General features: G+C 39.2%; 3 protein-coding genes across 7 annotated transcripts; all 3 read left to right on the forward strand.

The window, feature by feature from the left end:
- The first annotated feature begins 1,574 nt into the window (after positions 1–1,574).
- On the forward strand, positions 1,575–5,936 carry LOC122870562 (transmembrane protein 272-like). 4 transcript variants are annotated; one of them, XM_044184840.1, is made up of 6 exons: positions 1,587–1,711; positions 2,993–3,408; positions 3,648–3,733; positions 3,850–3,900; positions 4,072–4,278; positions 5,486–5,936. In XM_044184840.1, the coding sequence occupies exons 3-6, from the start codon at positions 3,670–3,672 to the stop codon at positions 5,692–5,694; spliced, it is 531 nt and encodes a 176-aa protein (XP_044040775.1). In that variant the 5' UTR covers positions 1,587–1,711; positions 2,993–3,408; positions 3,648–3,669; the 3' UTR covers positions 5,695–5,936. The 4 variants fall into 4 exon arrangements, with proteins under 4 accessions (XP_044040774.1, XP_044040775.1, XP_044040776.1 ...); XM_044184839.1 differs by lacking the exon at positions 2,993–3,408 and having other exon boundaries at positions 1,575–1,711; XM_044184838.1 differs by lacking the exons at positions 1,587–1,711; positions 2,993–3,408 and adding an exon at positions 1,759–1,942.
- Positions 5,937–6,072: 136 nt separating this feature from the next.
- LOC122870563 (transmembrane protein 272-like) lies at positions 6,073–9,269 on the forward strand. Its single transcript, XM_044184842.1, has 4 exons — positions 6,073–7,325; positions 7,694–7,779; positions 8,061–8,240; positions 9,058–9,269. Exons 2-4 carry the CDS (start codon positions 7,716–7,718, stop codon positions 9,237–9,239), a joined length of 426 nt encoding a protein of 141 aa, XP_044040777.1. The 5' UTR covers positions 6,073–7,325; positions 7,694–7,715; the 3' UTR covers positions 9,240–9,269.
- A 923-nt stretch (positions 9,270–10,192) lies between these two features.
- Positions 10,193–14,782, forward strand: LOC122870370 (transmembrane protein 272-like). 2 transcript variants are annotated; one of them, XM_044184493.1, is made up of 5 exons: positions 10,193–10,437; positions 10,940–11,011; positions 11,134–11,184; positions 11,389–11,541; positions 13,737–14,782. In XM_044184493.1, the coding sequence occupies exons 2-5, from the start codon at positions 10,957–10,959 to the stop codon at positions 13,937–13,939; spliced, it is 462 nt and encodes a 153-aa protein (XP_044040428.1). In that variant the 5' UTR covers positions 10,193–10,437; positions 10,940–10,956; the 3' UTR covers positions 13,940–14,782. The 2 variants fall into 2 exon arrangements, with proteins under 2 accessions (XP_044040428.1, XP_044040429.1); XM_044184494.1 differs by lacking the exon at positions 10,193–10,437 and having other exon boundaries at positions 10,949–11,007.
- The last annotated feature ends 300 nt before the right edge of the window (positions 14,783–15,082 follow it).

The raw sequence follows: 15,082 nt of genomic DNA on the forward strand, positions 1-15,082 counted from the left end.
GACCCATGTTGATGTAATTTGGGGTTTTATCATGAAAAGGGAGTGAAGAAATATACATTTTCAGGCCTATAATGTGATGTGTAAGAACACCAGTGGTGGAAAGTAACTAAGTACATTTACTCAAGTACTATTCATTAGCACAATTTTGAGGTATTTGTACTTTAAATAAGTATTTCAATTTTCTGCTACTTTATAATACTTTTTACTCCACTACATTTATTTGATAACCTTATTTACTAGTTACTTTGCAGATTTAGATTAATAATACAAAATATAATAAACCAGTAAATTATGATGTATTATTATGGATAGAAAACCTTTACTGATCCTTTGGTGAAATTCACATGCTACCCAGCAGTATATATAACATATATATATATATATATATATATATATGGAAGAGGTGCTGGAGGAAGGACCATCATGGGAGGACAAACCCGTACACGGGATGTACCACCGGAACATAACTGAAGTGGCTGATATCAAGAAATCCTACCAATGGCTAGAGCGGGCCGGACTGAAGGACAGCACAGAGGCACTCATCATGGCTGCACAGGAGCAGGCCCTGAGCACCAGAGCAATAGAGGACCAGATCTACCACACCAGACAAGACCCAAGGTGTAGGCTGTGCAAAGAGGCCCCTGAGACAATCCAGCACATAACTGCAGGGTGTAAGATGCTGGCAGGAAAAGCATACATGGAGCGCCATAACCAAGTAGCTGGCATAGTGTACAGGAACATCTGCACTGAGTATGGACTGGAAACCCCGAGGTCAAAGTGGGAAACACCTCCAAAGGTGGTAGAGAATGACCGAGCCAAGATCCTGTGGGACTTCCAGATTCAGACTGACAGAATGGTAATGGCGAACCAACCAGACATCGTGGTGGTGGACAAACAGAAGAGGAAAGCCGTTGTGGTTGACGTGGCAATACCAAGTGATGGCAACATCAGGAAAAAGGAACATGAGAAATTAGATAAGTACCAAGGGCTCAGAGAAGAGCTGGAGAAGGCCTGGAAGGTGAAGGCAACAGTGGTGCCCGTGGTCATCGGAGCACTCGGGGCAGTGACCCCCAAACTGGAGCAGTGGCTACAGCAGATCCCTGGAAGAACACCAGACATCTCGGTCCAGAAGAGTGCAGTACTAGGAACAGCAAAGATACTGCGCAGAACCCTCAAGCTCCCAGGCCTCTGGTAGAGGACCCGAGCTCGAAGGATGAGACCACCTGCGGAGGGTGAAGGACAAAGTTTATATATATACACACATGCACACATACATATGTATAGTGAAAAATAAACCCTGCATTTACCAGCTGCAACATTAAAGTAATGTACATGTACAAAAATGAAAATCCAATAATATAGCCTAATGTACATTATTCTGAAATGGGCCATTCTGCATAACGAGTCCTTTTACTTTTGGTACTTTAGTATATTTATATGCTTTTGTACTTTCACTTAATCACATTTTGAATGCATGACCTTTACATGTAACAGAGCATTTCTACACTGTGGTATCGATACTTCTACTTAAGTAATAAGATCTGAGTACTTCTTCCACCACTGAAGAATTCACAGGCTGACATCAGCTGACCGCGTGAACGTCTCTCTGAGCATGCGCGCTCCTGAGAGGAGGCGTTGCATGATCTCACGGGGATGAGGCGCGGCTGTCAGCAGCAGGCAGCAGGCAGCGGCACGGTAAACTCTCTAGGTGGTAAGTGTCGGAGAATAAAACAACAAACACTGACTATTCACGCATTAGATTGCTACTTACACTAACCGGAGACTTTGTGCGGTTATATTTGTAGACGAAACCCATTGTCAGACACCAGAAGTTGACTTTATGTCGGTTTGTTACCGGAGCGGAGAACATTTACCTTAAAAATATAAGGCGCGGCTGCGGTTTGAAGTTATCTGCTGTGGTTTTACAGCATTTGTTTAGCATGTGAGTAAGGTTTTGTTCAAGTTTCAGTGTTGCTTTTGAAACTTTGAGGTTGAAAGTGATCTGAGTCGATTTTTATTTAGGCCTAAGTTACCTGGTGTAGGTTTTTGAAATTATTATATGAAACTGAACTATTAATAATTTAAAATGGGACCAAACCAGTTAATGTTTCAGCTTCACCTTACCCTAAATGTTCTTCATTTCTTGTCAGTTTTTAAATCATAGTACACAGGTTGCTGTTCCTGTCACACCGGCTTTGTAAGGAATGCAGTCAAACCCTTTGGCTGTGGTTTAATTGGAGTAGTCTTTCTTCAAGTACTGCATGTGGTGTCTTGAATGCACACTGTATGCAATCAGGTCATTACTGTCTAATCACATTTCCAGTCTGTGCTGGACACTCATAATTAGTAATTGAATGAACTCAATTGAATTTAGGATGGAATGAACTGAGGCTAAATTAACATGATACTCATCATGAGGAGTACAGCTCTACCTGTGAAAACTGCTGTGTAAAATCATATGTAGCTCTGGAGGGATGTTTTGGCAGAAAGCCTTAATTACAAACCTGAGGTGTGGTGTTTTAAAGAAGTGGGCATTCAAGAGGCATCAGGGGTCCTTATTGAAAAAAGCGTTCCAGTTGCATTATGGGAAATGTAGACATTTAAATACAAACACTTGGATGGCTTTACTAGAAACAGTGTTCTCTGTGCAACTTCCAGCAAAATGCAGCTGAATCAGGTGCTTCTCAGCTCAAGGACAGAGGACAAAAGGGACCGGAGCACACAGATTAATTCACAGCTTTTAATAGTGCGTTTTGACACTACTGTTTCTTCAAAGTCAAAATGGACACAGGCCTGAGGCAAACAACCTATATAGTCAACCTAAACCAGGTGTACAATTGTCATAGGATAACTAGTTGAACAGGGTTTCAAATCTATTGGATAATAAATCCAAGGGAGTTTATGGGCCGTATGTCCTAAGAACGCAGTTGTTTAATTTGAGAGCATGACTTATTGATTTCTGAACAGATCTTTCTGCATTCCATGTCCGCAGACAGCTGCGGACTTGTACCTGTCACACGGACGCATACATGGTTCCATTCATACTACAATGAGGGTCCAAGCAGGTGTTCCAAGCTCTGAGTAGTCTGCAGCCGGAGTTTGTTGCCTTTCTGTCCCAAGCACAGTGGCCTGACATAGCACAAGATTTTTGGATGATTTGGAATGTTCCACTGTGGTTGGGCGCCATTGATGGAAAGCATGTGCAAATCAAAGTACCTCCAAAGTCCAGCGGCTACTTTAACTACAAACTACAAACGGACCTACTCCATTGCTTGCTATGTGTAAAGTCTGCATTGGGGTTCGCACATACATTGGTGGATATACAGTGGTGTGAAAAAGTGTTTGCCCCCTTCCTGTTTGTTCCCTCCTGTTTGTCAAACTTAAATGACAAACAGGTTTTTCAATTGAGTAAGTGATTAATCAACTATTTGTTTCAGCTTTAATTTGGATAAAAAGATCATCTTAACACTGTCCTCCTACAGATGTTACCTCTGTAAATTAGAGATGTTCTTGTCACATGTTTAAACCTTTTGTTTGCTCTTTGTTTCTTCTGGCTGATAAAGGTCACTTTGAGCGTGCAGACTTTTTTAACAACGTAGACAACGGTATTCTACACTTCTTACTCTGCTCTTTATCTCTCTCTGTAGGTTAGAGTTCTCATTACTGATAATGTCAAACACTGGGCTTATTCAACACATCCGCAGCCCTCCTCAACCCCCAACACCGATACTAGGTGAGATCAACAGTCAGAATCACACACTTCCCTGTCATCGTTTGATTTTGCTCAGATTATGTACAGAAAATAGGCTGAAGGTGTCTTTCATCTAAATATATTTTTTCTTCTTGCAGCATGTTCAAAGTTGGTTATTTGTGTCATGCCCATTGTTCAGATTGCAATTGGTGAGTCAGTGATGCACATTTACTGACATTTTATTCGTGTTGTTTGAATGAAATTTCTGCAGCAGTAAAGCAGGTTTTTGAAATGTCAGAAAGAATGTGGATAAATGACTTCCTGAATATTGTGAAAATATGGTGCGACTAATCTCCCGTCGTCACCCCCGTGTCCAACAGGTGCAGTACATCTGGATGACTGTCCGCGCCAGCACTACATTCCCATCTATTTGATAGTGGTGGGAGTCTTTGGCCTGGTGCTGGCGGTGCTCTCCTGCCTGCCCTGCGCCCAGGAGCCCAAAGACGGCACCTCCAACCCGCTCAGTCGAGTCTGCGCCGCCTGGAACTCAGTGACATCTTTTTTCCTCTTCTGCTGGTTTATTGCTGGTGAGTTTAAACAGTGGTAAGCTGACGAATGAGCCCACAGAGTGGAAGCAGAGCCAGAGAGATAAGAGGAAGAAGTTAGCATAAGTGACATCCATGGCCAAGGGAAATACTTGTTTCTGATTGTTTGTGGTTGGCAGGTGTTTAAATTGTGTAATGGGATGCCTCAAACAGAAATCTGGCCAACAGTCTAACCACCATTCTAAATTGATATAAATGAGGGTAGACTAAATATTAACACCTCTCATAATAACAATTCAACAACAACACAAACTACATCCTCCAAAATGGTCTTACAGTTGAATCAACACCTCTCTAAATCACTTTCAGCAAAAACTGACTGCACTAGTTTTAGCTACCTAATAAACTAGCAACTGAGTGTATGAAACTGCAGGTAACCATAGCAACAAAACTTATCTAACTAATCTAACTTAAAAAACGTACAACAATAGACAGTGATTTTCACACAGCCTACTTCAAGAGGCTGAGGTGTAAGTGTGATGTTGCACTACAAGTTGTTCTGATGTAAGAACATAATGCACTCAGGGGAGGAAATATCACTCACTCTTTGCCTCCATTTTGTCCATTATTTTCTTATAGCTGGCATGATCTCTTACTGTACATACCCTCCAGGCTGCAACTCATTAAGGTGCACCAGTTGGAGAATCGACACACTATAGTAACATGTGTGAGCCACTAGATGTCCATCTATGTCTGCTAGAGATTCCACTCCCTTTTGTTGCACACAAACCCCTTAGGTGTACATGTAAAATTAATTTAAAAAAAATAGTCTCATCTCAGTGAAGCTGTGGCTGTGCTGAAACCTCTGTAGGCCATGTCATTTAGTGAGGAAACACAGCCTTAGGTAGCTTAGGTAGCCAGTCAAATGAAGTTCATTATACATATTTTTGGGCTGAATTTCACTTGGATTTCTGCCTCACGTTAAATAAATGACACCGTCATCTCTCTTCTATCAGCTCAAGCAAAAAGCATAAAATGGCCAAAAAATATTGGAAAAAAGAGAGAGAAAAATGTATTAATATAAATGACTCAAAACAGCTGTTACAACGCACAATAACAAACCCAGTATCCTAGTAACACTGTCTTTGGCTTTACATCTTTGTTTCATTCATCGTGGTATAAAGCCAAGATCTGTAATTGTAGAGGTGACTGAATGTATTTATTTTCTTGGGTTTCTCTTTTTGTCTAGGTAATGTGTGGATCTACTCTATTTACGAGCCGAACTACAACAAGAATACAACAAACGTGGATCCCTACTGCAACAAGACACTCTACCTGTTTGCCTTCTGGACCACCACCTTGGTCTACATCCTCTTGGGTCTGTTCCTGGTGGGCGGCTGCTGTGTCCTCTTCTGCTTCTTCCTTTGTGGCCGAGCCGACGGCGACGACAATGTTTAGAGACAAACAAACGAAGAAGAGACAGGGTGCATCTCATGGGGCTGCACACACTGAGTTTGCTGCTGAGCCTGTTAGTTTTTCTGCTGCACATGTACCAAAGTTGCACTTTTCTATTGTACCTTAACCGATCTGAAATATGCTTTAAAAGTTGACCTCTGGTTGACGTTTCTGTTTACACCTTGAGAGAATTGGAAGAACATTAGAGTGGACTTTCTTCATTAAATGAACCCTTTATAATGTTACGATCGTGTCAAGTTATTGTTAATGGCTGATACTTTAAGACTAATATGTCTTATTTTAACACCCATCATGTCTCATAGTGGCACTTGTAGTTGCACTGCCTTCGTTTTGCTAGCCCCAGTGGGTTCATGCTAAATTTGCTTGGTTTTTTTTATTTATTTTAATGCTCATGTTTGCTGATAATTTGTTAGGAAGGCGCTCTATAAAACATGGTCAAGTTAGACTCTAATTTAAACAATCATACGCCTCATGTTCCCCATCATGCACTTTTACTAGACAATGATTTCTTATCATACGCCTATATAAACTACTTAATGATACCTAATGCAGTGCTTTGTTTCCAGGGGGAGCCAACATTTATTTTTATATATATATATATATATATATATATATACACTAAATATTAAGATTACATAGAGTATATTAACCATGATACAATCAAAGATATGTTGTATTCTGTCATCTGAAGAATCAATTAAAAGAGAAAGAAATGTGGAAATGTGTTATATGGGAACACTGTAGAAACAGAAAATGTATTGCTGTGAAGCGGTCAGATCTGAGTTCAGGATGTTGTTAAAAACCACCTGTTTGACCACAAGGCACGCGATACCTCACGTCCAACGCTCAGGCTACAACGCTAAGAGAGAAATAAGGGGAAGCTGCCTCTTCTTGAAACTAAAATAGCTATTTTATAGCAGTTCTCGCCTAATAATGGGGAAAACATTATGTAGTTTAAATGCTTTGTCTACTACTAGCTGGGAAACATAGGAACCGTGATGAAGGAAATGCAACAAGTGACTCCAACGAGTAACACGGGTTAAAGCTGCTGATGTCAAAACCTGGAAACTTCCACGCAGCAGATGAGTGCAAAAGGCAGCTGTAAATGACAGAGCTAAAATGCAGATGTGGTTCTAGCCAACGCACCAGACCATTGTTTTTAATACACATGTCCACACCAGCCCAGACAATATACCCAAACAATGCCTCATAATGTATACATATCAGTTACATAGTAGCAGATGCAACACAAGAAAATATTTTTAGGCAACATAGAGCAGAAAATGGAGTGGAAAAAGAGAAATAACATATTTCCCCCCAGCTTGTAATTATTTTTACACATTGTTGTTTACCTCTGACCTCAAACTAAATCATACTTCCTCATGCTTGCCTGTGATTTACCTCTCCTCTGGCTGCAGAGTCTGTCATTCTCCACCTGTCCAGTAGCTCCTCAGATGAGGGTTCAGACACCCTACACGCAGACAAGGAAACTAAATACTTGGATGATTTTCTGTTCTTTAAATCCCACCGGGACTGTAGACATCGAGGAATTATTATATTTCCAAGGGAAGACTGGAGCGCACTGATTGATTTGCACTCTTACACACCCAAAGGTATTGCATGACCTTTTTCTACATGTGCAGAATATAAGGAGTTAAACATTCAGCTGAAGAAACAATTTAAAACACCCTCTTTCCTGTAGAAATGTCTTTTTTGAGATTGTTTAGTCATTACATTAGATTCATGTTACTGTTACTATACTGTTCTTGCCGTTAAAAGAAGTAAAATGACTTTGCCATTTGTTTTCAAGGAAATAGGCTACAGTTTGTATGTTTCAGCTAGAGCTATTTCACCACTATTTTCTGAATGAAGAGCACTTCTTGTGATATGTCCTTCTGGCAGTTTTGAGCCTACAGACTGGACTTTGGCTGTAGAGTAGACAGCTGATGTGGCTGCCTCTCTTCTCTTTGAACCTCTGTAGGTCAGAGTTATTATAACACAAAATGTCAGAGAGTGACAGACCTCAACGCATCCGCAGACTGATAAAACCTCCAGCACCAATATCAGGTGAGAGACAGCGATATTCGACTCTTGTTCATTTTAAATTAACCTCACACTACAGGTTGGCTTTGAAATCTTCTGTCTGTCTTCTGTCAGTATGTTTCCAGGTGATTATGTGTATCATGTCCTTTGCTCAGCTAGCAATAGTTAAGTGAATCAAAAGTAACTTTTGAAATATCACACATCCAGAGTTATGGATTACAATCACTGCCAATAAAATAAAGTACAATGATCTTTAATACAGGAGGCAGGGGAAGTGATACACAACTTATCCTTGTGTCCCACAGGAGCAGTGTACGAGTTTGACTGCCCCAGGCAGCCCTACATCCCCATCTATCTGTTAGTAATGGGAGTCATCTCCCTGCTGCTGGCTGTGCTCTCCATCCTGCCCTGCACTGCTGGCTTCGGGAATCACAGCAAGGCCCGGAGCTGCCTCGTCTCTCTCTTCTTCTTCTGCTGGTTCGCTGGTAAGATAAAAGACTGGAGTGGCAGTCTAACCAACGCACAATCAGTACACTAACACAGGCAGTTAAAGCTCCACTAATCAATACTTTTATATCAGTCAGATGACTCTGTGTACTCTGAAAGGTGTTTCTTGCAGCTTTTTTGCCTCTTTTTCCTTGACACAAGTGTCTCTGACTGAAATGTTAGTGTTGCTCTGTGTCTGCCAGCTTTCTATGATGCAGCTTTAAATAAAAGATATGTACATTAAATAACTGTGAGCTGAAATTCCAAAACAGGTCCTGTTGGAGTTTTCGGAACATGTAGATGTTGTTTAAAGCTGCTGTAATTAGTATTTTTATCTAAACAATGACAATGTGAATGGAGAGAATTATCACCTGTAGCCTAACTGTAGTTCCCCTAAATTCTGCAGAGTGTTTTAGCATCATTCAGCTCATTAATTTACTTTTATGATCTGCAATTTTAATGTCTTGATTTTAGTTTTGTTCTGTTGCCCCCAAATGGCAAAAAAAAAAATCAATTCAAGCAGGTCTAAGGAGAATTAATGATATTGAAGCTTTCTTCTCAGGCAATATGCGAACGAATGCACGCCATAATATTTAAAGGCCACTAGATGTCCTCCTGATACCTCTATGCATATGAATCAATCCTGACAACATTACTACAAAGGGACTGAAAGCTTTTATTAACACAAAGCTAACAAGCTAAAATCAGTAAATGTGAAGTTGATGCTTTGCCCTTGTGCCACAGTGATGTGCTGTAACACAACAGAAAATGTTTTTACTTCTGTGGAAAGTACTTATTCTCTTCTTTTTTCTTTAGGTAATGTGTGGATTTACTCCATCTATGAACCCAACTACAACAAGACAACGACCAGCATGGACACCTACTGCAACAAAACTCTCTACCCGTTTGCCTTCTGGACTACCAACCTGAACTATATCCTGTTAGGTCTCATTCTTTTCTCTAGCTGTTGCACACGCCTTCTGTGTGGTGATGATTAAAAGACAGCAACCTAATAAACATATAGAAGTGGTTGGTGGATTTAATGACAATAAACTGTGCAAACTTATCTGTGTTTCCATGTGGGTCTGAACAAAAGGAGATCCTTAAATCACCTCAATCACCCGCATCACATGGTTTATTCTTATATATCTTTTTCACAGAAATATTATAATTTACATTCAGAATACAGTATAATACTTAATAGTGTATGTTTTGACATTTGTAACTCCATTGCCCTTTGAAACTCTCCACGGGCCTTGCAGAGCCTGAACGGCATGCAGGTGTACCACCAGGTGTACCATCCACTGCTATCTGCCAATCCAGACTGGAGGTCAACTGTTGAAAACATAGTAGCTCCTCCAAGAACATCAAGACTCTCTTCAATCTTGGGCAAGGAAGATGCAACCTTGACCATCAAACTGTGGAATGGGAGAGTGGGTTGTCCGCTGATCACAGGGTTGGCGGTTCGATCCCCACCTCCACAAATTGCTCCTGATGGACAGCTCGCTGCCATTGGTGTTTGCGTGAATGGGTGAATGAGCGGCAAAAACCTAAAAGCAGAATCCTGTCAGGTTAGGATTGGCGCTCATTTTCCTTGTAGTTCTCTATTATTTTTCTTTAGTTTTGTACTTGGCTTGTCATGTTCACAGACCAATCAACGTGATAAAGGGGAGACAAACTTGTGTCTGTTGTGAACTGCCTTGAAGTAAAGGAAGTAAAATAAATAAATGATAGACTCTTAGATAAAGATACATACTATTAGAAAATATTACTGATCCATTTCCATTAATCATCTTCTTGAGTTTGGCACAAAATTGGTCATTTCCACAGACAATGTGTTGTGTTACATAATTTATACTCAAACTCTATATTTGGATACATGTCCTTCCTTTCACTCTCACCATCACCTTCTCTAGAGGAAGCACAACATATTAACTGATAGGGGCACTGACTCAACACATTTCAGCATGATGCATTTCCTTGAAAACACTTTTAAAATCTTAAAATGTGTCTGATACAAATGAATACAGATTACTGTAGACTTATTTGAGTTTTTCAGGAACTTAAATTAAGCATCAAGAAGAAAGACACTGAAACAGGAAGTTGAGACACACGCACACAGGCACAATATATGTATATTACCAAGTTCTTGTGCAAAAGACCTTTTCTTTCACTTTGAGCAGGAGACACAAAAAGGTAAGACGTGACCTATCTGATACCATCACATAATGTATTTCAATTTTAATTACTAATTGTTTTCTGCATTTTTCTATATATTCTGTACTGTATAAGATAGAACCGAGAGAAATGAAGGAGTGCAAATATCTAGAGTGCAAATATAAACAAAATATATAAAACATAAAGATTATCAATGAGGTGCAAACCAAATGTACACAATGCCAGAAATGTAAAGGTTAATGGTAGGTATCAAAAATCTAAACTGGTAAATTGTAAGGTGCAAATCCAAATATACACAATGTCAAAAATATAAATGCAAAGAATCATATATATACTGAGAAGCGGCATATAGCTGTGTAGGTAATATCAAATCAGGGAAGTATAATACAGTATGTGTGAATATTTAGATTTTCTATTTTTACAGTTGTCTAATGACGAGGAACTTTCAAACTGACTTCTTGTTTAATGTACCTGACAAACAGTGTAGACAGCTGATGTCTCTGTTCTCTTTGTTGGTTAGATTTATCGTCACTAATTATGCCAGAGAGTGACAAAGCTCAACACACCTGCAGACTTCCAACAGTAATAGTAGGTGAGAGATAGTGATGTGCAAAATTCTTAAACACTTGTGGTCAAAGCTACATTAAACTTAAAACATCTACATGTGGTATACTTATTTGTGATGTAAAAGGCATTTTGTCTGTCTTCCATCAGTATGTACTGTGGGGATTTTCTTCATCATGCTCATTGCTCAAGGGGTAGTTGGTAAGTGACTGGTGTACTCACTGTCATGAAGATGTATTCATGTCATCAGAATTCATTTTCTGCACCGCGAAAGCAACTTTTGGAATATCAGACAACCAGAATTGTTTATTCCAATCGCCAACAATAAAATGGAGTATAATGATCATTAATCGATGAGGCAGGTGAAGTGATACTCTTCTTTTTCTTTGTCCTTGTGTCCACCAGGAGCAGTCTACATACATGACTGTCCGTTGCTGCCCTTCATCCCCTTCTATTTGTTGGTGATGGGAGGAAGCATCCTGCTGTTCTGCCTCATAGACTGCAACGTTATCTGTTTCGGCTCAGTCTTTATCTTCTATTTCTTCTGGTTCTTTGCTGGTAAGGGACTGTACACAAATTATTTCTCATATAAAGTCGGCCTATATTATAATTCAAGTTCAACCATTTGTTATGATTGCTAAAATTTGGAAATTGCTAATTTCACTCCTAAATTGGTGGCTATTGTGAAAACTATTGTTCTATGAAAACACTTAGGTTTAAATTAGATACACCATCTTAACCAGATCTTAAATTTTTAATGGCAGAATAGTGGTTGGAAATGTACCAACCCAGTACTATATTTTAAGGTATTGGGGAGAGGGTGCTACAGTTTTTTTAAGTTAAGAGATCAATGAAGCTGGGGAGGGTCTTTCAATGTAAAAATCTCTTCTTTTGGTTTAATTACCTGCAAATTTACTGTATAGATAGGTCAAACAGCCAGTCAGTCAATCCCAGCAGCAGTGGCAGGCAGCTGTTTTCAGATAAATTAAGAAACTCATTATACAAAACTGGCCCACCGAACAACAGAAGAAGTAAGTAACTAGCTGGTGAAGAAAGTGAAACACTTAGCGAGCAAGACTCATATTTTCTCAGGAGTAGGTGGAGACCAAAACAAAGCTCAAAGGAGAGTGAATTTTGGACTTGGTCAAGTGAGCAAGTGGTAAAACATGACTCCAAATGAATGCTAATGCTGATCTGTGTTTGCTGAAGTTAAAGAAGACACTCTAGCCATAAGAACTTTATAAGGCAATATACCTGTATGTCAGGGCGAATTTTTCAACTTTAAATAAAAGATAAGTACATTAGGTAGTTGTGAGCTGAGACATGAAAAATAGTATTTGGTGATGTTTACTGGATCGATACCCACCGCTTTTTTTAGGGAGAACTTGTGATGTAGAAGTTAGCCAGTTAGCCTAGCTTAGCACAAAGACTAGAAACAGGGGGAAAGTGTTAATTAGTGAGCTTTAGAGGTGCTGGTAGGTGAATTCTGTCACCATTGGACAGAGCTAGGCTAGCTGTTTCCCCATGCATCCAGTCTTTGTGCTAAGCTAAGCTAACCGGCTACTGGCTGTAGCTTTATATTTAAGTAAGTAAGTTTTTGTAACATGTACACGCCACTCGTTGTCCACCATATATATGTAGAGATTAATAATTGTATATGTTATGAAGTTAAAGGCAGAATGAGTAGGATTTGTCGTTGCTGTTTGTAAACACACAGTTCAAAGTTGGCCCCACCTCCCTGCCTCAACGAGCGAGAGAGCGACAGAAAGAATTAAATGTGCAAGTAACTGCTTGTTTCATGGCAGTTACGTTCTGAAGCACAAATAAACACACCGACACCTCCGCACACCTTCGCAATTGCAGGATTTTGTGTGAATGCAGCCAAAGCCAGGCTTCTTCCAGTCCGCTCTGTGGCCTCTCTGCTCTGCGTGTGAGTGTGGCTCAGCCCTGGTCAAACAGACACACAGCCCTGCAGAGCAGAGGAGAGTTGGAGACAGCGATGCCGCTACATTTGTATAGAGCCCCGACCTCACAGCCTGCACGCTGTTATTGTGTTATTGTCTGGGGGCTACACACCACTGCCCAAAGGTTGATGCTCAGAAACATCCCAAACACAGTAAAATAATAAGAAACTAAGAATTACAGGCAGAGGTCAGGGTCTCTGCAGATACAAACACCGCCGAACACTTCTAGTGGGTCATAAGTGATGATTGAGAGGGATTATTTTTGTGTGAGTCTATACATTGTTTTTTTTTTTAGGAAAATCCTACTTATTCTGCATTTAAATTATAATACATTAATTTAAGGGAAATAATTGATTCCATAAATAAAGTCATTGTCATAATCAGCACCTCAGCTCTAATCAGCATGATAACTAGGGCCCGACTGATTTGGGATTTTTGCGACCAAATATGTTACCACAAGCATTTTTTTCTCCATTATATACCGGAAAAACAGTTTTCACATCGGCGCATATCAGATAACTTATACTCTGATAGATACCGATATAGCTGATAATATTGGTCGACTGATATATTAGTCAGGCTCCAATGATAACAACATCATCTCTACTTTTTACAAATTGCAATTCTGCCAACATTTTCTGAAATGTCTTGAAATCTTTGGTTCATTCATCCTTGGTATAAAGCCAGGATTTGAAATTATTGATGGGGAAGCTCTGAAACTGTGATCAAGCATTGCCACAAAAAAGACAAAACACGTTATTCTTTTCTTGGGATCTTTTTTTTTTCTAGGTAATGTGTGTATCTACGCTATTTACCCTCTATTGCCCAGCTACGACAAGAACACAACACAAGACTACTGCAACAAGACACTCTACTTGTTTGCCTTTTGGACCACCAACATGACCTATGTTGTATTTGGTGTGATCTTTCTCTCCTGGTGCTGTTGTGAGCAACAAGAGTCTGATGATGCACAAATGCCCGTGCAGGTATAAATAAAGTTGGATTAAACTAAAAGACAACAAACCTACACAGTAGATCACGATCAGGGTGGTTGATGGACTGATATGCATTTTCCCTAGAGTTTATCATGTAAATACTAGAAAGGAGATATTAAAATAACCTGAAGCACCAGAGTCACACTGTTTATTGATGTGCATATTTTATCACAGAAATATTGTAATTTACATACAAAATACAAAACATAATACTTAATGTTGTATGTTTACTCTTTTACTTTTTACTTGAAAGTGAAATTACTTTTCACAACAGTATTGCATTATGTAAAAAAATCATGTTTGGATACTATTCATGATATTTTCACTATTCATGTAAAGTTACATGTTTTCAGAGAGATGGTCAGGGCTGTCAATCTGATTGGTGGACTGGGCTGTGATGTAATGTATTTCACTCAGGTAGCTACTAAGGCATTTTACGTATTTTCAAACAAGCCAAATAAGATAAGCAAATGTTTATTATCTTTAAAAGGACAGAATGTGTTTAATGAAAATTAAACCAACAGCATTGTTTGTTTTGAACAGAATGGATAAAATTCTGATAGTGAAGTCGTTTTGTGTCAAACCAATTTATCCACCGTTTTACATCCCCAACAGTAGACAGCAGGGAAGTTAATTGCCCTAGCGTTACATTAGTGTCTCACCGTTTTTGTTTCAATAATCACATCACATACTTCGCTTCACTATTGCCACTGAATTAAGGTTCATCTCAGCATTTAATATCTTTATTCATCTGTTTGTTTATTCTCTTTATCAGATACTCATCATTAATCCTTCATTTATTCAGTTATTAGACATTTAGCTATAAATAAATGTCATCAATCAGTAAGAAGTTGTCTGTGTGTTTTCTTTTAAACAGATGACAAAAGTCAATCTATTGAAAATAATTAAATTCCTTCTTAATTAATATATTCATTAATAATAATGATCGAGTTATTAATGAATTAGGTTTATTTGTTTTCCCTGCTTTCAGGGCGGTGCCCCAAACAAGTGTAATGATTTAATTTGAAGGTAGTGATATTGCCATAATAAAGCAACATTTACTTATATCCATACCTTTGATGCGCTATTACGTATCACTAAATAAAATTAAATCTAAAGTCAAGTTTCTTAATCACATCA

This window comes from Siniperca chuatsi, linkage group LG22 (assembly GCF_020085105.1).
Source record: "Siniperca chuatsi isolate FFG_IHB_CAS linkage group LG22, ASM2008510v1, whole genome shotgun sequence".
In the NCBI taxonomy this organism is placed as follows: Eukaryota; Metazoa; Chordata; class Actinopteri; order Centrarchiformes; family Sinipercidae; genus Siniperca; species Siniperca chuatsi.